The sequence below is a fragment of the Podarcis bocagei genome, assembly GCF_964188305.1.
Source record: "Podarcis bocagei genome assembly, chromosome: 13".
NCBI classification, from domain to species: Eukaryota; Metazoa; Chordata; class Lepidosauria; order Squamata; family Lacertidae; genus Podarcis; species Podarcis bocagei.
Genome location: NC_138138.1, coordinates 43,733,834 through 43,758,171, shown reverse-complemented (window position 1 = coordinate 43,758,171; position 24,338 = coordinate 43,733,834). Strand labels below are relative to the sequence as shown.

General features: G+C 41.2%; 2 protein-coding genes across 4 annotated transcripts in view; both read left to right on the top strand.

Annotated features, from left to right (window-relative positions):
* The window catches only part of LOC308571924 (vomeronasal type-2 receptor 26-like), a 98,121-nt gene that overhangs the window by 21,549 nt on the left and 52,234 nt on the right, over window positions 1-24,338 (top strand). For all 3 annotated transcript variants that reach the window (XM_081167571.1, XM_081167569.1, XM_081167570.1), the window contains one exon: window positions 4,998-5,225. In XM_081167571.1, coding sequence (XP_081023697.1) covers window positions 4,998-5,225 — 228 coding nt within the window. The remainder of the gene's footprint in view (window positions 1-4,997; window positions 5,226-24,338) is intronic.
* Window positions 1,874-4,309, top strand: LOC308570702 (vomeronasal type-2 receptor 26-like; the record flags this gene model as incomplete). The annotated part of the gene is made up of 2 exons (XM_081165614.1): window positions 1,874-2,088; window positions 3,434-4,309. Exon 2 carries the CDS (start codon window positions 3,458-3,460, stop codon window positions 4,307-4,309), a length of 852 nt encoding a protein of 283 aa, XP_081021740.1. The 5' UTR covers window positions 1,874-2,088; window positions 3,434-3,457.

The window sequence follows — 24,338 nt, the reverse complement described above, 5'->3', positions numbered from 1 at the left end:
GAACTAAAGAAATCGTACTGCAATGTAACGAAGGATCAGTCACCATGTTCTACTGTGTCCTAGGCTCCATGGGAATGCTGGCCATGGTCAGTTTCACTGTGGCTTTCCTAGCTAGGAAGTTACCAGACAGTTTTAATGAAGCCAAGTTCATCACCTTCAGCATGTTGCAGTGTGTGGCTGTCCTTTGTTCCTATCTACCTGAGTACCAAGGGAAAGTACATGGTGGCTGTGGAGATCTTTTCTATTTTGGCCTCTAGTTTTGGGTTACTGGGCTGCATCTTCTTCCCCAAATGTTATATCATTTTGGTGAGGCCAGAGTTAAACAGCAGGGGACAGCTTACAATAAGAAAGAAATAAAGCATGAACAAGGGTATTTGATGTAGTATAATAATAGATGGACTAAATCTCCTTCCATTCATTTTGCCACAACCCAACAAAACAGTCCCCCATAGCTCATAGCCTATGTAGCTCTTCTCCCTGCAATTTCCCCTAACAAAGTACTCTGATTAAGGGAAGCAGTGGCTCATGTATCCCAGTCTCATAGAGCTGGAAAGGGACCCCAATTCCAAGATACTGACTACATATTTTGGAAACCCAATTGGTTACAATGTCTTCTTTAATGAGCTTCTAACTTTTAACTTCTAACTTCATCAATACACCACTGGTCTTCTATTATCTAATGAAAGGGTAATAAAAATAACAGTTCTGAATATGTGACAAACACATTTATTCAGCAATTCCAGAGGGAATTCTTACCATTGGATGAATAACTACATTCCTGCTTGATGATTAACAGGGCTATAATTTGAGTCTGATTTTGGATACTCCCAGATTGCATCATTTTGGGAAAATAAACTACCATTTAAACAAGACAATTTTAACTCAGAAAAGAGAAAATGTAGTTTCTGCATAGAACAAACAGTTGCCTTTGTATTGAGAATGGTGGTTTTAGTGGTCTTGCTTCTGGAACTGTTTTCATACAAGGTATGTCAGGCTCACATAGCAAAATGCAGGCTTCAAGATCCACACCGTCCACTTCACATGTATCATCAGCCAGGAGAGTTCCTCATTGGTGGCATTGTTTTCTATAGTGGCTTCATCTCATCTCCAGCAACATTCACTGAGGAACCCCCACCAGCGCTGCCTGAAGAGCTTGTGTAAGAACTAAGCCACTCATTTATTACAGAACAGGAATGATCAAACCTAGAGATTCAGCCTCAGACTAATGATGGAATATATTATGAAACATAGAATTTTGTGAATTACAAAATGAATTTCAGTAGGGGCAAATGTCAGGTTCTGCACTTAGGCAGGAATTACCAGCTACACAAATCTAAGGTACGGAACACCCGGCCTGCCAGTAGCACACTTGAAAATGATCAAGGAGTCTGCATCCACAGAAGTATAGTGCCCCAATCAAAAGAAGTAATAGAGCAGCTCTATTCTGCCATGCTCAGACCACACCTGGAGTACTGTGCTCAGTTGTGTACAGCACTATTTAAGGAGGATATTGACAAGCTGCAACATGTGCAGAAGGAGGATGGCACATATGATCAAGGGTCTGGAAGCCAAAATTATGAGGGAACATTGAGGGGGTTGGGTATGTTTAGCTATGAAAATAGAAGACTGAGTGGATGTAGGATAGACATTTTTAAAGATCTCAAGGGCTGTCACCAGGAAGATGGAGCAAGCTTGTTTTCTCTTGCTCCAGAGGGAAGGACCTGAACCAATGGATTCAAGTTGCAAGAGAGGAGATTCTGTCTAAACATCAGGAAGAACTTGCTGATTATAAGAACTGTTCATCAATGGAATAGACAGGGAGTTAACTCCACTGAAGTCTATATGATTAACAACTTTGTTGATATGTAAAACGATATACCAGTATATGTTCCTTCTGAAACTGTTTGCAACTCTCATTCTAGGGTGGTGCCTAAGCTTTACCAGCACATCGTGGCCTTGGCATTTGCAGTCAAGGAGATCAATGAAGACCCTCACATCTTGCCCAATATCACCTTGGGCTTCCACTTATATGACAGCTATAAGAATGCAAGGAGCACATATCTCGCCACACTGCTGCTTTTATCCAGGGTGGAGAAAATTGTTCCTAACTATCTATGTGATGTTGAAAATAATCTGGCAGGGGTCATTGGGGGACTTGATTCTGAAATCTCCTTTTATGTGGCAACTGTTTTGGATATCTATAAGATTCCGCAGGTAGGACACCTATGTACTATACCTCTGTTAGCTTGAGTTTCAGGTAGGTAGCTGTGTTGCTCTGGTGCAGTAGAAATATATAAAATTAAAAAATTTAAAAAATTGTCCACTAGCACCTTAGAGACCAACTGAGTTTGTTCTTGGTATGAGCTTTCATGTGCATGCACATTTCACAGCACCCGTTCAGGGTGTATTACCAGTTCTGGGTCGGGATGAAATTGGAGCAGAACCAGTTCTTTGGAATGTAAAGGTGGTACAGGATTAAAATAAAATAAAATTACCTGAATTAGGGGAAAGAAAGGCTGCAATACCAGAAAAAATATGTCACACCCCCAATCTCTTACACACACATTAAGTATCTGAAGAAGTGTGCGTGCACACAAAAGCTCATACCAATAACAAACTTAGTTGGTCTCTAAGGTGCTATTGGAAGGAATTTTTTTATTTTGTTTCGACTATGGTAGACCAGCACGGCTACCTACCTGTAACACACATTAAGGACATCCTAAAGGCAATTGGTGGGAGAGTGGGCTTCTCCCTCACCAGCCATGACTCCACACACAATATGTGTATGTTTAGGGGGAAAGCACTTTCAAATTAAACACACTCTGAAGGTATGACAAATTGCAGATATAATCCAGTTAAGCAGGAAAACAGTAATAGTACTGAGCAGCTGGTTTCAAAGTGAAATAAATGTTCATGAATGATGTCTGAGAAGCCTTGAAAAAGAAGAGGGAGAAATGGCAGTTCTGCTGTGTCTTGGGGTATGTGCATCATGAATACGAAAGAAGATCCAGAGAAGGAATGTGTATGCGACCCAAGTTGCAATTCTGACATGGCTACAGTAAATAATGTCTTTTACAGTGTTAGGCAATGCTGTGTTTAGGGCATTATGTGTCTCTCCAATCAGTTTTATCCATTGTACATGACCCTGCCAAATTTTGCAAGTATGTGTAAGTTAAAAAAATATAAGATAATATAAGAACAATGCCCCTGTCTGGTCAACATAACAAATGTGTAACAAGCAAGAATAGGAGATGATCGCAATTTCCAGACCATCTGCATGTGTGTTTAGTATAAGTGAGAAAGGAATGCAACCCCTGGTGGGTGGCAAAAGGCATATCTGACTAACAGGATTCACCACATAATGCATATGAATAGTTTGAAAGAACTCTGCAAATATTACTTTGTCTCTTCTCTTCCTCCATTCCCTCTTTAGCTCATTTATGGCTCTGCTCCAGTGATGAATGATAAAAGCCCAGGGCTTCCCTTCTACCAGATGGCAGCCTCAGAAGCCCTTCAGTATGAGGGAATTCTCTCTTTGCTTCTGCATTTCAGGTGGACGTGGATTGGAATTATTGCAATGGACAATGAAAATGGAGAAAGATTTGTGCAAACTATTTCCCCAATGTTTACCAAGAGTGGTGTCTGCTTTGCATTCATAGAAAGAATCCCCAGTTTTAGTTTTATTTCTGAAATTCCTGGCATGCTAACACAGGGGGCAACAATAAACGAGAAAATTTTTAGCAGCAATGCTAATGTAGTGGTTGCCTCTGGAGAATCTTACTTCATGACAACTTTTAGGTTGCTTTCATACTTTTCAGAAAATGATGACAAGACAAAGAAAGTAAAAAGTAAAGTATGGATAATAACAGCCCAGGTTGAGTTTGCTTCATTTGTCTTTCAAAGGTACTGGGAGGCAGGAATATTAAATGGTGCTATATCCTTTGAAATTCACTGCAAAAACCCACCAGGATTTCATCAGTATGTTGTGCACAGAAACCCTTCCAGCACAGATGGGGATGGTTTTATCAGGGACTTCTGGCAACAGGCCTTTGAATGTGTGTTCCCAGATATCGCTTCAGACAAGGTGGAGGGGAATATTTGCACCGGAGAAGAGAAGATGGAGAGCCTTCCCGGATCACTTTTTGAAATGAGCATGACAGGTCACAGTTACAGCATCCACAGTGCTGTCTACGCCATGGCCCATGCCTTACATGCCAGATTGAGACATAGAGGAATGGCAAACGGAGGGAGCGGGAAGAATCTGAATCTACAGTTTTGGCAGGTAAAGGCTGAACATCCTCAACTGTGAAAGTCCTCTTCCTTCCTGACACTTTTTGGCTCTTTCCTGTTAGAGTTCAAACATTTGAGCAGGTGTATTAGGAAGAAGAACAAAGAACTGAATTTATAATTCTACAGACAGAGTAGGAGGTGGCACTGATATGATAGTATCCTAGATAATTCCCCACATATTGTGCTGCTTTCAAATGACAGTAGGAAAGGTAGTGGTGTCCTTCCTTGAGTAGGTACTGCCTTGTGTTTGAGCATAAAGCATTTGTATGAGGGAAGCTTTACAGCCCAGTGAGGTGCCACTGCATTCATATATAGGAAGCTGTGGTAACGGTTGAGAGAGATGTTCAGCATTCCTTGTATCCCATATCAACCAAATCCTTCCTTAAAGCAGGTGGTCGCACCCCACTGCCATGTCTTCCAAGATGTTCAGTGATGCTGAGGAGTACGAGAGAGAGAAACCTTGCTACTCACACATATTTAACTTGCGGGCATTCAGAGAGAGACGGGTTGTAAGGAAGTTTGAAAGAGAGGCATGTGTGTGAAAGAAAACTGGTTGACACTCTCCAAACGTGGACTTGAATCCACTGACAGTTCACTGAATCACCCCTCACCATTTGCTGTAGGTTCTGCTCATAGGGGGAAAATACTCCTCCCTGCATTAGACTAATGTCTTTTCCAAACCCATGTCTTTTCTGTTTTCAATCTAGCTCCATCACTTTCTGAGAAATATCTCATTTAACAATACGGCAGGAGATGTGGTCTTCATCAATCAGAATGGAGAGGCCGCATCTAGCTTGGATATTGTCAATTGGATCATATTCGCCAACCAAAGTTTGCACCGAGTGAGAGTTGGGAGGATAGATCCACAGGCTCCTCCAGACCAATCATTACTCCTTGATGAAGATGCCATCACATGGCACAGTTGGTTTAACCAGGTAGGGTTGCATTGTTTGCTAATTCAAAAGAGATTAAGTATTGAATAAGCAATCATTATCCACCTGCAGGTCTACTCACTGTCTTTTGAGTCGTAAATTGATGAGTGGTGTATGACCAAAGCATCCAGGTACCAGATTAAGAGCCAAAAGCTTTCTGCTAGAATACCAATATTTTATTAAGGAGGTTACAAAACAGAAGAACACTTTTACTACAAAATAAAGTTAAAGATAGCTAACAGTGTAAATATGACTTAGGGGGTTGCTAGTTCAGATGAAAATAACAAAAGCTAGGTTGTCTCAGCCTGATCCCAACCATTCACAGACCACACTACAAGCTTCATCCATGCACATGTGGGTTTTGCATCACGCAATCCTTCATCTGAATGTGCGCCATTAGGTCCAGATCAAATATTAGTTTTTCTATGAAAGGGCCTGGAGACAGGAAGGCAGGTTTTCTTTCAGTCAAATGGAGCCTCTGGGTACATTCCCCCAGCACAAGAGAGTATACATGCTCAGAGACCATGAAGCTACAAAGTGGATTTCTTCACAATCATTGTGACCTTGAAGCAACAATATATAAAAAAATGCAGACAAGTGGTAAGTTCGACTAATTAAATGGATTATTTTTTCCGCTGGGGGACTTCAACCAGAATCCTAAGTAGAAAAAGAAAACTATTGTAAAATAAACCAAAGCAATTTGGATTTCTGTATAGAATTTTTGATTGGAGCAGCCCCTGATAGCTGCAGTCATTTTTACCATCTCGTCAAACTCACAAATCTTAACTTGCCATCCCAGAACAATACTGAGGGAATATAACATAATTTCAAACATTACTACTACTACGAATATGAAAAAAACACTTGCTATCTGTATGGCCATTACACATTACTGAAATTCTGTATCACCTTAGTAACATATAGAGTGGCCCCAAAACATAAAGGATTCCAAAGTGATTAGTCCCCTGATGAACCTTCTGCTCTTTCATTTATGGATTAGACTCAGCCTCTTTCTGTCTGTACTGAGCGTTGTCTTCCAGGATCCAGCAAGAAAGTGAAGGAGGGGGAGCCCCCTTGCTGCTACGATTGCATCCCATGTCCAGAGGGGAAGATTGCAAACCAGGATGGTAAGAGAAATAAATAGTTAAATAGATCCAAACTCAGTATTTAAAATTGAATGGTGCTGTAAGGAAGGCTGAGTTTAAATATGCTAATCAAATGAGAATGACTATGCATTGAGAGTAGTTGGGTGGTATGTGGTTCAAATCATATCTAGAGGGGTCTTGGCACTCCTTCTGACTTACACAGGCTGCACCCAGACTAGTGTGAATAAACATTCAGTTGTCATTGGCTCTGGCTGTGGCACCACATAGTTCTGAACCAATTAAATTCAACAATACCACATTGCAGCACATTAGACAGTATTCAACATGTGATTTAATTTGAGCAGAGCTCTTTTCTTCTCAAACAGAAAGTCAACCGGACCCAACAAGGAGATATGAGCTAAAGGTCATTTCCTTATTTTTTCCAGATATGAATGACTGTGATAAATGCCCTGACAAAGAATATCCAAGCAAGAACCGGGATGCATGTCTACCCAAGGATATAAGCTTCTTGTCTTATGAAGAACCTTTGGGCATCAGTTTAGCCTGCTGCTCTCTTTCCCTTTCCCTGATCACAGCTCTGGTACTAGGTACATTTATGAAACACCATGACACACCCATTGTCATTGCAAACAACCGAAACCTCACTTACACTCTCCTCATCTCTCTCCTGCTCTGCTTTCTTTGTGCATTGCTCTTCATTGGCCAACCTGAGAAGGTGACATGCCTCCTACGACAAACAGTTTTTGGCATCATCTTCTCAACTGCTGTTTCTTGTGTCCTGGCAAAAACCTTCACTGTGGTTTTGGCCTTCATGGCTACAAAACCAGAGTCCAGGATGAGGAAATGGGTGGGGAAAGGACTAGGCCACTCCATTCTCCTTTCCTGCTCCATAGTCCAAGCAGGTATATGTACTGTGTGGCTGGCAACCTCTCCCCCATACGCAGATGTGGACATGCACTCAATGACAGAAGAAATTATACTAGAATGTAATGAAGGGTCTGTGGCAATGTTTTTCTGTGTCCTCATCTACATGAGTTGCCTGGCAACTGTAAGTTTTGCTGTGGCTTTCCTCGCCAGGAAGTTACCAGACAGTTTCAACGAAGCCAAGTTTATCACTTTCAGCATGTTGGTCTTCTGCAGTGTTTGGCTGTCCTTTATTCCCTCCTACCTGAGCACCAAGGGAAAATATATGGTGGCTGTGGAGATCTTCTCCATCTTAGCCTCCGGTATTGGGCTGCTGGTTTGCATCTTTTCCCCCAAATGTTACATAATCATTCTGAGGCCTGAGTTGAACAATAGGGAACAGCTAATAAGGAAGAAATAGTAAAGACTTAAGAAACCTGTCCTTTCTGCATTTTGTACTTTTCTCTGTGTGTACAATAGAATATTTGCAAATATGTGTTCAGCAGCTGCCTTATATAATTTTTTCTAGACCTGGTGATTCATGATAGTTAGATATTGACTATTGAATTCACTCCGGAGAAAAGAGTGAATAGGTGATTAACCTCTCTTGCTCTGAAAAAGCCATTTTATGTGTTGGGGAACCAAGATGCTGTCAGCTCCCAGGAATCCTGGCAAAGTTAAGAGACTTATCAGAAGAAGAATCAGCATCTTGCCCCAAAACCACATGAAAGTCCACAGTTTCCCACAGATTTCGGTTTCACTTTGCAGCCAGCACTTCCACAAAAAGGACCAAGAGTTAAAAGTAATATAAAATGACAATCAAAACACCCTTCCCTGTTTATAATCTTTCTTACCTGGAAACAATAAAAAAGGCTTTTTGTTTTGTTTTGCTAAAAATGGTGTCTTCTTATGCCAGCTGTCAGCTCACATTCCAAGTGAAATTTTCCATTAGCAGACAGATAAAGACTCTCCTCCCTGAAAGGGAGGGGAGGGGTTGTGGTCGGGGCCCGAGCTCCGGCTAGCAGGGGGCGTGGCCCCCTGCTGCCCGCTCACCTGGCTGGCGCTCACGCCCCCTCGGTGGCCATCCAACCGGGGGCCACGGTGGGGGCGTGTTCAGCAGCATTTTGCTGCAGCGCCAGCCTTCCCCGGCCTCATTCTTCTTTCCTTCGCCCCTCGCGATTTCTTACGGATTGTTATCCCAGATACGCGTAAAACTCAGGACAGTTTGCTGGTCCAGGTTCGAGGCACGGCTCTTCTCTGCAGCATACGCTATAGCCTTTTTTGGTGCGCTCAGAGTTGGTGAGGTGGTGTGTGAAGCTAGTGCACGGGGTTTAACTCGCGGCCTCCTGTGTGAGGACGTACAGCTATCCGAATCTGCTGTGTCAGTACTTGTGCGTCAGTCCAAGATTGATCAGGCTGGCAAGGGTGTCCTGCTCAAGCTCACGGCGTCGGCCCAGCAGGGCCCATGTCCGGTAAAGGACACGAGGCGGTACCTCTGCCTCAGACCAGCCGTCCCGGGACCGTTTCTGATACACGAGGATGGGTCGCCCCTGTTGAGGTACCAATTCACTAGAGTATTGCGCAAGGCTATTGAGGCTTGTGGCCTACCCTCCAAGGAGTACGCTGCACATTCGTTCAGGATCGGGGCCGCTACCACGGCCGCGCACCTGGGGTTACCGGCAGAAAGGATAAAAGAGTTGGGCCGGTGGAAATCCAATGTTTATAAGTCATATATTCGCAACTTTGCGCCCACCCCTTAGTCTGCTTACCCTTCCTTTTGTTCTATCTTTATCCCCAGCTATGCCCGGAAGAAGCGTGTGGATTTGCGGCCACAGTATAGTCCATTGGGCCAGCGTGCGAGCGGTGAGCTGCGGCCTGGCACCCAACCTTGGTCTGCCACGTGATGTTCGAGTTTCCTGGTTTTTGAGAAGAGGCATGCGTTGGGAAGAACTTTGCTGTGGGAGAAAGTAGCCAAGCTCGGCTCTCCCGACATCCTGGTGATTCACTTAGGGGAGAATGACCTTGTCAACAAAAGGAGTGTGGACTTGTTGTAGAGCATAAAAAGAGACTTGAATGCATTCGCAGCCTTGTGTCCCAGAACGACAGTGTTCTGGTCCTCCTTCCTGAAAAGAACTGTGTGGCGTGGTGCGCAGAACTGTATGGCCATTGAAAGAACCAGGAAACTCGTAAATCGGGCGGTAGCCCGTTGGGTGCGCTTTATGGATGGCCGAGTGATTTATCATGACCGTATCCGGATCAGCGACAAAGCTTTGTACCGGGATGACGGTGTCCACCTATCGGATCTGGGGAATGACTTTTGGTTAGCTAGTGTCATTAAAAACATCTGGGATTGGTTGCAGCTTTGAGGGTATTGGCGGCGAGCCTTTGGCTCGGGTGGCGGTTAGGCATTGGAATAATGTGTTGCGCTGTGTGGAAGTGCTAGGTGTGGCCATCGCCTATGCCTTCAATTTTTAGGGGTATTCCGTTAAAGGAATCTGGGGGTCGTGTATTCCGTCCGATGCCTGCTTGGCGGGAGGCCTTGGCACGACCCTCGGTGACAGCAGGGGTGAGCCTATAGTTGGATTAGCATCAACAGGCTCCACCTACTGGTGAAGAACCCACTTGTTTCGATCCAATGCCTAAGCCAATACCTTTTCAATTGCTGTAACCAATAAAGTTGTGGCCTTTTCTAGCCCATTAACCTTATATCACGTGTCCATGTGTCTTCATTTCACTTCACCGGGGTCGGGTCCTCGAACCACAACACCACTTGTAATTTATCAGAGTCTCAAAAGTAATTTAAATAATGGATATTTAGCTGACCTAATGCTCCGTTTGTTTATCTTTGGGGCTATTATGTGGTGTTTGGGCCTTTCTCTACATCACTCACCCCATCTGAAAATTTATTTGTCTTCCCTTTGTGAAGCAGCTTTTTTTTTTAGAGCACCATATCATTAACCAACACATAACTGCATCTGTTAATGGAGTGTCAGCAGTAGATGACAATTGAACCATCTTTGCTCCCAGAAGCCTTCACTCTCTTGGTCTCCTGTTCAGGATGACTCCGAGAAGACTTTGGCTGAAAAGCGATAAACATGTTTTCTTTAGTCATATTGCAGAGACTCGACAACCCATATCAAGTGATTACCTCACCTGTAATTATCCCATTACTCCTAATAACATCCTTCCCACACCTTCAGGTCTTATTCTGGCCACATGCAAAATGCTAAAATTAAGACTATTAATAAGGAAAGTCCTGTTAAGAACTATGAACTATTCAGAGCTGGTTGTATGGAAACACAGAGAATCATCATTGTGATGACCCTTTTTATATATTGTACTATTCTGGCTTTGCATCATCTGAGGTAATGACCATTCAAGCTGTTGGCTTTGCTATTCAGGATCATTTGAATAGCAATGGTAAAATAGTTAAATTTGTGTCAAAAATAAATAATCCCTTGCAAGATGGTAGGGTTTTCATTGCAGGTGGTATTACTGCCGATACAAGTTTCTTCCTCTTCCTCCATGTTCTGTCAGAGAGCCAGTCTGTATTCTTCACAAATATTATCAGTCAGGAGATCTCATCATTGCTGGTATTATTTCTCAGATCTACATATTTTCAGATACCCTATCCTTTGAAAAACACCCATCTCAGGAATTTTCAGATGACCATATGTAAGTTGGAATTTTTAAAACCCATATTATAAAATGATGTTATTCACAGCCAACCTAGTCCTTGGGGTTGGAATTCCACTGGATATAGCCAGTGGGCTAGCAAATTATTGGAGCTTCAGTTGTACCAATTGATTTAAGTCTACCCTACTTGTGTTTATATACGTAGTTCTAATGTTTGTCTTCACATGGACATCCTATGGGATACCATGTCCCTATGGGATACCATGAGTAAATTCTAAATACATGCAGCATGGGAGTTAAACAAGCCATTTTTATTTCTCTTCCATTTTTGATGAGGCTGGCAGATTTAAAGTGGTTGGACTGCAATATAGAGTCACATTTTGAATGTCAGATTCACTTGGGGTTTTGAAATAAAAAATAATAATATACCTATATTGATTAAGCCTATAAACAAAGGAATAAGAATTCAGAACAATCTGTGATTTCAATGCTAAGGGCACTGCATACATCCAGTACATGAAGCCATAAGGATGTTCCTTGTTCATCCCCCTCTAGTCTACAGGATTATTCTTGAAGTTCTCCCTAGTATTCTGCATGACAAGATAGCTTTTCTAAAGATATGTATATCACTGCTGAATTTTCATGATGGTTTTTTTAATATAAATGCAACATGATGTGATCATGCAGAAAATTAAATTAGGAAAAAAGAAATGACAGATTCCTTCATATCTAACCCACAAATACACACAAAGAGCAACCATGAAGGAGTTGCTAGGGCTGTGCAGCAGAGTCAGACAATGCTAGAATCTTGAAATGAATCAGGCAAATTTGGGTGGACCTGGACTTTGACTGAGTTAGGTGGAAGCAGCCCCAGACTGCCCCAGGTTGGGTCTGGCCTCTAGGAAGCCTCTGGGACAGTCAGAGTCAAGGTGTCAGGTGCCTTGCCCAACAAACCCTATCATAGAATATGATTTTGAGAACAGTAGCAGTAGCTGGGAAGAGAGGAGTTCAGGGATATTTTAAAAAAGTAGTTTCATAAGTTGTGTGTCTTTGTTTCTCAATTTGATCCTTTTTCATGGTTTTGTATGTTTTGCGGTATTTTATGCATTGTGATTTGCTGTTAATTATATTATTATAGATTGATGTGTGAACTGTTTAATTATTATTCGCTGGTGTTTAATTTTACTGTTTACTATTAGATGACGATGGATTGTTGCTTTGCTTGATGTAAATTGTTTATTTTAAAGTTATTGTGACTTTTATATTGGATCAGATTGTTACTATTCATGTTTGATGTTTTATTATGTTTTCATGTGTTGGAAGCCACTCAGAGTGGCTGTGGCAACCTAGCCAGATGCGCGGAGTATAAATAAAAATTATTATTACTATTATTATTATTATGCACCCCAAGTCTACTCCTATGACAATATATTATGGTGTACCCTTCAACTCTCAATACAGGATGATGACTCAGCTCTATCAACACATCCTGGCCTTGGCATTTGCTGTAAAGGAGATCAATGGAAATCCCTGGGTCTTGCCCAATGCTACTCTCAGATTCCAGACTTCCGTTGTGGCGCCATCGGTAATGGTGGATTCCCTCTGATCCGGAGGGACCAGCTCCACGGAAAACGGGTCTTTCCCGCTACGGCGAAGCGGGGACCCTTTTAAAAATCACAGGCGGATGAAGCCTGTGACCATGGGACTCAGCAGGCACCTTTAGCACCCCCCCAACCCGTAAAGGAACCCATTTACGGGCTCTGGAGCGAAGAGGGGGAAGTGGCGCGGTGCTGAGAGTCAACTGCTTCTTCCGTGGAGCGAAGCCGCACAGCTGTTGCCGGAGAGCGCTGCCTTTTTCCTGGGACAATTTGGCTTTTAAAACAACTACCCGTGAGTACTTTAATTTTGGACAATTGGACTTTAAATAATGAAATGCGAGCAGAAAGGAAGATTGGACTAAGAAATTCATCTCAATTTGGCACTGAAACGGGAAGGTCTAAACAGGAAGTCAGCCTTCCGTTTCTTGTAGATAGATTAAAGCAAAGACATGGCAAACTAGAGTTCAGAAAATCGCCTGTAAAGGATTAACTTTCATCATTTAAAACTGTTGAACCCCCTTCGGAAGCAGGAGAAGAGGGGGGGGTTTCCGGACTTTTTAAACTTGCAGAAGAGAGTGTAAAGCAAAGTAATTTTCCACCGTCTTGATCCTGGGAGTGGGGTGTCAGGACTGACGTTCTTTGGGAAGCTCATTGACCAGAGACAAACGTCTTTGACAGATAGTTAAAAGAAGAGAAACATAGTAATTCCATTGTTCTCCTTCGCATTTTAAAGGAACAAATATTGACAAAATATCTGAAAAATGAAACTTTGTTGTTAGATCTGCCTTTAAAAGAAAAGAACAAATAGAAGTTCTTCCCCTAGAGGGAGCCTGTGAAACTGTTACTAAATCTGAATTGGGGAGCTCTGCAGCTGCAACAGATTACGATCGTGGGAATAGACTTCTGACCTTGCAGAACAATGTATCCAGAAGCTTTGGTGAGTGCTTTCTGCAAAACAAGTGCCCTACTGGAACAGCTACATGAGAAGACGGACTTGATGACTGCTGTGATTAGAAATTTTGAACAGGTAGTGGGAAACTATATAGAGCACACCCAGGAATCAAATCAGGAGTGTGCTCTGACAGATCAGATGAGGGAAGAGGATGTTGCTGAACCTCAGGCGCCAGAGATGGAGAGAGCTGTGGCCCAGCAGGAACATGAGTTTTTGGATCTGACAAATGAACTTGGAAAAAGCCAGATTTGGAAAGATAAAGTTTGGTTTGGTTTGGAAATGGGGGGTTGGATAGACCCCCACTATGCAGGGATGTTTGGACTTTTCAAGTCTGGCATTGGGCCGTGAGATGTTTGGGGTTGTGGGGGCTCTTAATTCTGGAGGGACTCTGAAACATGTTTTTAAATACAGTGGTGCCCCACAAGATGAATGCCTCGCAAGACGGAAAACCTGCTAGACGAAAGGGTTTTCCGTTTTTGAGCTGCTTCGCAAGACGATTTTCCCTATGGGCTTGCTTTGCAAGACAAAAACGTCTTGCAAGTGTTCCGATTTTTTTTCGCTCCCCCCCCCTTTTACTAAGCCGCTAAGCCGCTAATAGCCTTTTAGCCGCTAATCCGCTAATCCTTTAATAGCCGCTAAGCCTTTAATAGCGCTAATCCGCTAAACCGCTAATAGGGTTGTTTCGCAAGATGAAAAAGCCGCTAGAAAGGATTTGCTGTGACAATTAACAACTATGATACAAAAAAAGGGAGGAGTGAGGAGGTCAAAGAAAGAAGGTAATGACAGTTAAGGATTTGAGAATATTGGATTTGTTTTTAAATGTTTGTGGCTTATTTTTGTCTTTTGATTGTGCTGTGTTATTTTTTTATTTCGATTTATCAATTTGTATTGTTTGATTGTGGTTTGTTTTTATTTTGTTTTCTTTCTTTCCTTTTCTTTTTTGTTTTTTTCTGTAATTCTAAAACTCTTAATAAATATCATTTTTTTAAAAAAATGCTACTCTCGGATTCCACATGTATAACAGCCATTTTAGTGAAAAGTGGACCTTTCAAGCTTCAGTAGAGCTTCTCTCAAGAAGCGTCAAGGTTATCCCTAACTATAAATGTGATCCTGAAAGCACTCCAATAGCAGTCATTGAGGGGCCTAACTCAAATGTATGTCTTCATATGGCACCCATCCTGTCTACCTACAAGATACCACAAGTAAGATTTATATGTGGAACATAAAGACGCATGTTTAAGAAACCATTTGAACTTCTCTTGCATTTCAGACATTATGCTATTGTGCTACATTTTGTCTTCTAATATTCCTGTTTAATATGTAAAGCTGAAGAGACAAGATTGTAGAGCTGATCTATGTACTATCAGGACACCAGAAAAGTACTTTCAATTGCATGGACAATTTTACAGATTCATCCTTCTCCCAGCCAATATCTGTTTTACAAGAAGGTGTTTGGATGTGTCTCTTTCCCAACATTTTGAACATAGTAAAGTGCTTTTCGTACAATCACTCTAGCATTCTCTCTGACAAACTGATTGTCCATGCAATCTACAGTAACTTCAATAGGTTCACATGTGTGCTAATGATACTTTTACAATTTTTTGTATACATCGCAAATCCATAGTGAGGGTGGGGAAGAGGATCTAACTGGTGGGTTACACCTTGAGTTACCCCATTCCATACACCACCTTCATAGGGACAGAGGTGCCCATATGTCGGTCATCTGATACTTACTTTGTGGTTTCAAGCAGTTTCTTGAACTTTCCCATCCCTGATATAGTCTATAACGTGAAACCTTGGAAATATGCTTATGGCTTGTCCAAGATGGCATGTTGGGCCAATATCCAAGGCCTGGTAGAACAGAGGTTTCCCACTACAGATCTGTAGTATGCAAAGTGAGAGTTTAACACAATTTAATGTATTGAAACCCATAGCTATACTCCATTCCAAGATATGTACCAAGCTCATTTGAATCTAAAGAGAATTCCCAACATAGGAAATTCCCCTCACATAAAATGTGTGTACTTTTAGCTTGGCGAGGTAAGAATAAGTAGATGTGCTTTCAATGCATTCTATACAAGCTGTTCAACTAATGTAAAGCAGCATTCATGTATCCTGGGTGGAATACAAAGAAAAATGCATAACTTCACTTATGTGACCTGGACTCAGGAATTAAGTATTTATCATCACAAAAGAATGGCCAGGCTGTCCAGGTGAACCCATTAACAGGTTTCCTGCCAGACAGGATTCTGCTGTAGACCGCCCCTTCTGTGATGTATGTATGATGTTTTTGGGGGTGGTCTTGAGCTACAGGGTGGCCACGACCCAAAAAGCTGTCTGTGGACAAACACCGGCTCCCTCGACCTGAAGCAAGATGAGCCACATAGTCAAACTTTACTTAACCATCCAGGTGTCCTTTACCTTTGCCTTTACTTGGAAGGGCATATGTCAAAATCGAGCACTATCTCAGGGGCATTGTGGGAAAGGATAGGTGGGGTATAAATAAGTTGTGGTTGTTTCCCACAGTTTCCCACAGATTTTGGGTTCATTTTGCAGCCAGCACTTCCACAAAAGGGACAAAGAGTTAAAAGTAATATAAAATGAAAATTCTTAACAATCTAATTTCCAATTAGCAGACAAATCACATCAGTTGTAATTTGTCACAGTCTCAAAAGAAAATTAAAGAATGCAGATTTAGCTGACCAATGCTCTGTTAATCTTTGGGGCTATTACATGGCGTTTGGGCACAATGGAGGTTCCACGCACTACATCATTCACCCCATTTGAAAATCCATAACTCCTTTGATTTTAATGGGCCTTCTCTGGTTATGACTTGGATTAGACATCACCGTTTCAGAAACATGTGAGTATAATTAATCATTTTTATTGATTTAAAGTCCTTCTGTTTCCTATTTTCTTTATAAAATCCAGTGGTACATGAAAGACAAGAAAAGAAGAAGGGACTTAGAAAAGGCTTTGGCTGAGATAAATATGTTTGCCTTAAAATATTACACAGAATCTGTAATTCAAAGCAAGTGATTACCTCTCCTGTAATTATTCAGAATTACATCTTCTCCCCTTCCCTAGGGACCTCCTCTGCCCACATGAAAAACAATGAAACTAAGACTGGAAGGTCTTATTAATAACTATCAACTATACAGAGTTGGGTCTATAGACGTAGGGAGATTGATCAGTCTGACTTTGAATCAGCTGTGTGAGTGACCATTCGAGTTAGCCTTTGCTGCTCAGGATGTCAGGAATGGCAGTAAGAGATGAGGTGAACTTGTGCCTAAATGAATAATCCCTTTCAAGATGGTAGTGTTTTGGTTGCTGGTGCTCTTACTGTTGGTGCAGGGGATGTGCACGTTTCTGGATATTTCTCAGTGTTCCATCAGAGAACCTGTCCCAGTTCTTCACAAATATTATCAGTCAGGAGATCTCATCATTGCTGGCATTATTTCTCAGATCTACATATTTTCAGATACCCTATCCTTTGAAAAACACCCATCTCAGGAATTTTCAGATGACCATATGTAAGTAGCTGGATTTGGAGGGAGGCGGGGACATAGTACATCATAAATAAATTTACAGCCAACCCAGCCTGCCTGTTGGGATTTGCCTTCACCTGGATTTGCTTCCAATGGAATGAGAAATAGGTGGACCTCATTTCTTAACATCCACCACATTTGATCTTACAGGCAGGAATCTGATATCTAAACCCATTGAGCAAGATAATATTTGTGTTCTCTCTCCATTTTACTTTGGGAGATTTGACAGAACTCCTGGAACTGATTTAAATAGGACTATTGATGGGACGCAGGTGGTGCTGTGGGTAAAAGCCTCAGCGCCTAGGACTTGCCGATCGAAAGGTTGGCGGTTCGAATCCCCGCGGCGGGGTATGCTCCCGTCGCTCGGTCCCAGCGCCTGCCAACCTAGCAGTTCGAAAGCACCCCCGGGTGCAAGTAGATAAATAGGGACCAATTACTAGCGGGAAGGTAAATGGCGTTCAGTGTGCTGCGCTGGCTCGTCAGATGCAGCTTGTCACGCTGGCCACGTGACCCGGAAGTGTCTGCAGACAGCGCTGGCTCCCGGCCTCTAGAGTGAGATGAGTGCACAACCCTAGAGTCTGTCAAGACTGGCCCGTACGGGCAGGGGTACCTTTACCTTTACCTATTCTAAAAAGGTCATTGAATTTCATGACACTCTTCATATCCACATATAGAAGTTAGTATTTTTTAAATTTTCATGTCCTATATCTTTGTTGTGAATGCAGTGAGAAACATTGCAAAATTCATTTATTTGCTGTGAAATGAAGGTATACCCTGACTAATTGGCATTGCTTACTCAAATTTGTGAAGGAATAAATCAGATTTTATCTTGCAAGATTTACTGTATTTCACAGAACACAGCAGTCAAAACTGCTAAACCATTGGCCGAGTTCAACCATTATTATTTTTTAGCCTTCCCCCTTTACTAAAGCCTAAGCAGTTGATTAAGAAAGCACGTTCACTGCTGGGGATAATAATCATTTGAAGAATAGACAGGGAGTGATTTTCCTACTCATAGCAATGCTGGCTTGGTCACACATTAGTCTATACAGGTCAGTCGAAGAATTTAAATTCATATTTTGATTTACCCATTTCAAATACTCATTTTTCTATTACAAGCTTTATTTAATTTTTTAAAAACATTTACCAAGGATAAATATTGGCTTCCAGAACAAATGCTTATACAGATGGCGAGTCTTGCACGCAGACATCCACATGGCATCAAAACAGGCTTGAAACATATTTTACATTAGAAAGTAAACACACCCACAGGGTATACTTAAAACTAGAGCATGAAGATAATTTCTCCATAGTGGATGCTGTGAGCCTACGTAATTTTTAACCCATTCTTAGAAAAACCCAAACAAAAATGCTACATTGGTATTTGCTTATTAGGCTGTGTATTCTGTGTGAATGAAGAACATGCAGACTACAAGTAACTTTTGACCTGCAGATATTAAACAACCAAAACACCTCATCCAGATTCCCTAGAGGCCAGAATAAATAAAAACACCTTATTGAATTATGTCTTCTATAGATATACTAAGAGACTCTCTAAGAAGTCCTGGAAGTTGAGATGGTTTTAAGAGACATCATAGATTCATGAGCCAGTTTACTTTTACACACCTGTGAAATGTTAGATTACAACCTGTTTTTGTACAATATCTGAACTGGATATTGAACTGAAAAGTAACCAATGTTACGATCTGAAACAGATGAACCTTGATGCAGCATCTAACTCTCAATACAGGGTGCTGACTCACCTCTACCAGCACATCCTGGCCTTGGCATTTGCTGTAAAGGAGATCAATGAAACTCCCCAGATCTTGCCCAACGTCACCCTGGGCTTCCACATTTATAACAGCCATTTCAGTGCAAGCTGGACCTATGAAGCCTCAATGGAGCTTCTCTCAAGAAGGGCCAAGGTCATCCCTAACTATAAATGTGATGCTGAGAGCACTCCAATAGCAGTCATTGGGGGACCTAACTCTAATGTCTGTCTTCACATGACACCCATCCTGTCTACCTACAAGATACCGCAAGTAAGATCTAAATACATTCATACCTCAATTTCACTGAATTCACGCTTTCAGAAGCAATACATGCAATGCAGTCATTCTTTGAAATTCCCACTTCTCTTGATTTTGCAAAGCAGTTCTCCAGTCAAATAATGTGTCCCAAAAAACACAGATTAAGGTAAAGTGTGCATAAAAAATTCACATTTGTAAAAATATCCTTCAAATGCATTTTATTCATGAAATTGCTTTGCAGAAATGTGCATGTTAGGTAAAATTTGCATCCAGGTTTTGTATTTTAGGAGAAATTTAATCCTGCAGTCTGTAGGGTCTACTTAACCAGCATGGTCCCTGTCAGAAATGAACAGAATAGGGAGACTAGCATGTTGGTATCATGGTATCATCTACTCATCACTGGAGAATTCACTCCTGCAGAGTTCAGGGGTCTGCTAAGCAACTAGTTCTGAGATTTTGAATCACTTGAGTTTGCACTGAAATAGTGATTGCAATATTTTTTTAAAAAATTAATGCTGTCATTATTGTGAGCAGTTTTGAGGTCAGTTTTGTTGTTTGGAAAGCAAATGTAAATATTACTTAGAAATCACAACTCAAATAAAATATTTTCCCTCCAGGGTATGTACTGGCAAAAAAGTATCCTACAGGATTGAATCTACTCATCTCTGCAGTATTATGGTAGTGGTTCAGCCATACGTTTATGTTATATTGCCTCCCACTGATAGAAGCGATTGTCCTTCATTCACATTAATGCCTCCTAATATAAACATTGAAGGATGGATTGGGTTTCTGATGATGTTTGAGTATAATCACCACAATATGGCAAGCCTCTCACTAAAAATTCACAGAGAACACAAATACACACAAGCAAATGTGTTATATTGATAATAACTTTTCCTCTCTCACTTCTTTTTTAAAACCTTTAGGTCATATATGGTTCTTCACCAGTCATGAATAAACAATCTCAAGGAGTTTTCTTCCACCAGATGTTTCCAAATGGGGACCATCAATATAGAGGAATCATCAAGTTACTGCTGCATTTCCAGTGGACGTGGATTGGAGTGGTTTCTGAGGCTGATGAAAATACAGAAGGTTTTATAGAGAATGTACTTCCACTGTTTTCCCAGAGTTGCATCTGCTTTGACTTCATAGAAACTTTACCTAAGCTAACATCTTCCAGTGGTGTCACAGACATGGTGGGGGAGGGCTTTCATGGTGTCAGTGTTATTATGGGAAGTACTATGAATGTTGTGGTTGTGTATGGAGAAATTCAGACAATGATGGTAATGAAAATGATGCCCCAGGTTGTAAAATTTGAGCATATACCAATAAGAAACAAGGGTAAATTCTGGTTCCTGACAGCCCAGATGGATATCACATCAAGGGAAGTAATAGTGCCACTGTATTCTGCTCTGGTCAGACCTCACCTGGAGTACTGTGTTCAGTTCTGGGCACCACAGTTCAAGAAGGACACTGACAAACTGGAACGTGTCCAGAGGAGGGCAACCAAAATGGTCAAAGGCCTGGAAACGATGCCTTATGAGGAACGGCTAAGGGAGCTGGGCATGTTTAGCCTGGAGAAGAGGAGGTTAAGGGGTGATATGATAGCCATGTTCAAATATATAAAAGGATGTCACATAGAGGAGGGAGAAAGGTTGTTTTCTGCTGCTCCAGAGAAGCGGACACGGAACAATGGATCCAAACTACAAGAAAGAAGATTCCACCTAAACATTAGGAAGAACTTCCTGACAGTAAGAGCTGTTTGACAGTGGAATTTGCTGCCAAGGAGTGTGGTGGAGTCTCCTTCTTTGGAGGTCTTTAAGCAGAGGCTTGACAACCATATGTCAGGAATGCTCTGATGGTGTTTCCTGCTTGGCGGGGGGTTGGACTCGATGGCCCTTGTGGTCTCTTCCAACTCTATGATTCTATGATTCTATGATTTCCATTTCAAAGAAATTGGGACATAAGTTTCCTTCATGGTTCTCTTTCCCTTTCCCTTCACTCAGTGATGGGAAGAGTCATTTAACTGTTCATTCTCCAGTTCTGTTACAGATAATATAGGTAGGCAAATTTGCACTGGGGAGGAGAAGATGGAGGCACTTCCTGTGTCTGTTTTTGAAATGAAAATGACTGCCCATAGCTACAACATCTACAATGCAGTCTGTGCAGTGGCACATGCTTTGCACATCAGACATTCATCCCAAGTCAAGAAAAGGGGAATGGCAAAGGGAGTAAGATGGCAGCTTGCAAATCAACAACCGTGGCAAGTAATGTCCTGAAGATACCTCCATATATATATGAGGCATCTGATCAAGGCTTGTATTTTAAAATGAGCTTAAAAAATATATTTGTAAATGTTTGTATCTTTCATGCCAGGCAGAAAAGCAGCTGGCTAAGTACATTGGCAGATATTTGTCTTCCTGCTCAGAGGCCCCTCTGATTTATAGCAGTAGCAGGAGACACGTTTCTCAAAGTTGTAAAAGGATATTACAGGCTGGGAGCAAAGGTTACAGTGACCCTACATATTACAGAATACAATCAAGCTGCAAAAACACAATTAAGAGTTGGTAAATAGTAAGTTTTATTGTTTAACAGAAGACTCGAGCCATATTTTCATAAGGTTAAAGGGCAAGAGCTAATAGGAACAGCAGCTGGCTGGGGAAAGAGGGGTTGTAAATTGAAGAGGTTTGAAGCTGTTTTGAAGCTGTTTCCTTTTTACGAAGTTCCTTTTCTTCTAAAAAGCTATATATGTTAATGTATGAAAATTATTGGCTAAATGTAATTATGCATAGGATTTAGAAAGTAAGAAATGTTAGATTCTTATGTTAGATTCTTATTTCATTGATGGTGTGTGAGAATGTGAACCCAAGATCTCTGTTACCATGAACCATCTGTTTTAGCCATCTGTTTTGGAGTGAATAGGGCAATAGGGCAATAGGGCAAAGATGATCTGGTAATTAAGGTGCCTTGTCGACGCAAATGTAAGATATATGGCTACTTGTCTGCCATTTATGGATAGAAGGAAATATGGCTCTTTGTCTCCCATAGGTAATAGGAAATGGGTGTATCTTTTATGATTGGTTCTAGCAAACAGCCAATAGGAATTTTAACCAGGCTGATTGGACAGAGGCAGCCAAAGGAGGAGCAAGGGGGCTGGGCTGAGGAAATATAAGTGCTGGCCATCAGGGCTGGAGTGGGCAGAGCTTTGGTATCCATATACTACTGTGTCTCTCATTTATTTGTCTGACAAATAAATTATTATTTTAATTTCTCTATTGCTGCATTGAATATTTCATTCCAGCTAAGTGTTAACCACAAGCAGGGTGCTACATATATTTTTTGGGGGATGGGCAGGCTCTCTCAACCTTTTATGAGTTTAACAAGTTGTTGGCCTTTTATTGTTTTATTCAGCTATATAATTTAGGTCTGATTGTGTATTGCAATTCACTCTGGGATTTATTAGCGTAGAGTGACGTTTTTTTTAAAAAAAAGATTTTGTTTTTTAAAAAACAACCACATTGGGGTTAGGATATCAAAAATTTCTTAAGCATTTCTGTCATTGCATAGAAAACTCTTATATCAAGTACAGGCCACTGGCCCATGTAGATCAGTATTGTCTACAATGACTGACAGAAACCCCCCAGGATTTCAGGCAAAACCCTTTCCCAGGCCTACTTGGAGAAGCCTGGAATTGAACCTAGAACCTTCTGCATTCAAGCATGTACTCTACCGCTAAACCACAGCCCTTCCCCAGGTGCCTTACTGGAAAAAGCAGAGGAGGGTATAACTCCTCATTTTCTTTCTAGTTTTGCCCATACTAGAAACAGCAACAGGACTGACATCAGTAGCATTGCCAGCCATGATATCTCACCCCATAATAGTTGCATCCATACCACAGACTTAAATCATGGGCACTGCAGTCTAAAGGTAGTAGAGGTATTTTGATAGAAAGACCTAAAGCTCTCTTGATAAGCCTACAATGTGCAAGGCTCTTTAGTGTAAGCCAAAACAGTGGAAGTTAAAGTAGTGGTGCAGTTGTGGCCAATATTCCATGATGTAGGATTTTATGTGACCTTTTCCTGTTTCTAACGTTAGCTTGCACAAAGCTTTCAAGAGATCGTAATCCCAAGCCTTCCTGTTGCATGCATTTTTACCACATTGTATGATAGCATAGTTTGAACTTTTATATGTATCTTCCTTCTTATTTTCATTATTTAGCTCCATCACATTCTCAGAAGTATTTCATTTAACAACAGTGCAGGAGAAAAGGTGCATTTTGACCCAAATGGTGAATTAATTGCTGGCTTTGACATTATAAACTGGCTCACGTTTCCAAATCAGTCCTTTCTTAGAGTCAAAATTGGGAAGATAGACTCCCTGGGTACCCAGGAGAAATCATTCACCATTCATGAGGATGCCATTGTATGGCCCAACCAATTTAACCAGGTGGGTTCTCTGCACTATTCAGGGTTCATTCCATCACTTGACCAATGATCTGGAAGAAGATAGTTCCCTATGTGGCTATTTCTCAATATTCTGTAAATATAGTGAGCCCTATTCAAACTACAGCTTTCAATCTGAACATTCATGTTGTAGTTACATATTAATGTGCCACATAATGTTCATTCTGCACTTACAAGGAATCATTCATTCAGAGTGGTAGCACTCTGAAACTCCTTTACCAGTATATTAGGCATCTTCTTTCACTGTTATTTTGGGGTTGGTTGGTTGGTTGGTTGGTTGGTTGGTTGGCTGGTTGGCTGGTTTGCTAAAACCCATTTTTCATTTGTGAAACCTACTCAGCAATGCCAGTGATGGCAGGACAAGTAAGTACCATTATCCCTCCACATCAACCATTACCACCATTTGGCTCGAGAATTGATGTGATGATGATAGATAGATAGATAGATAGATGATAGATAGATAGATGATAGATAGATAGATAGATGATAGATAGATAGATAGATAGGTAGATAGATAGATAGATAGATAGATAGATAGATAGATAGATGATAGATAGATAGATGATAGATAGATATAGGTAGATAGATAGATAGATAGATAGATAGATAGATAGATAGATAGATAGATGATAGATAGATAGATGATAGATAGATGTTAGATAGATAGATGTTAGATAGATAGATGTTAGATAGATGATAGATAGATAGATAGATAGATAGATAGATAGATAGATAGATGTTATGGTGGAGGATCTAAAAGCCCACTGCATTGACAATACTCTCTAGTGTTCATGATATTACCTAAAACATTATATTCTGCCATTTATAAACAGACCCAGCCCATTTCTATATGCAATGATCATTGCCGTTCAGGTTATAG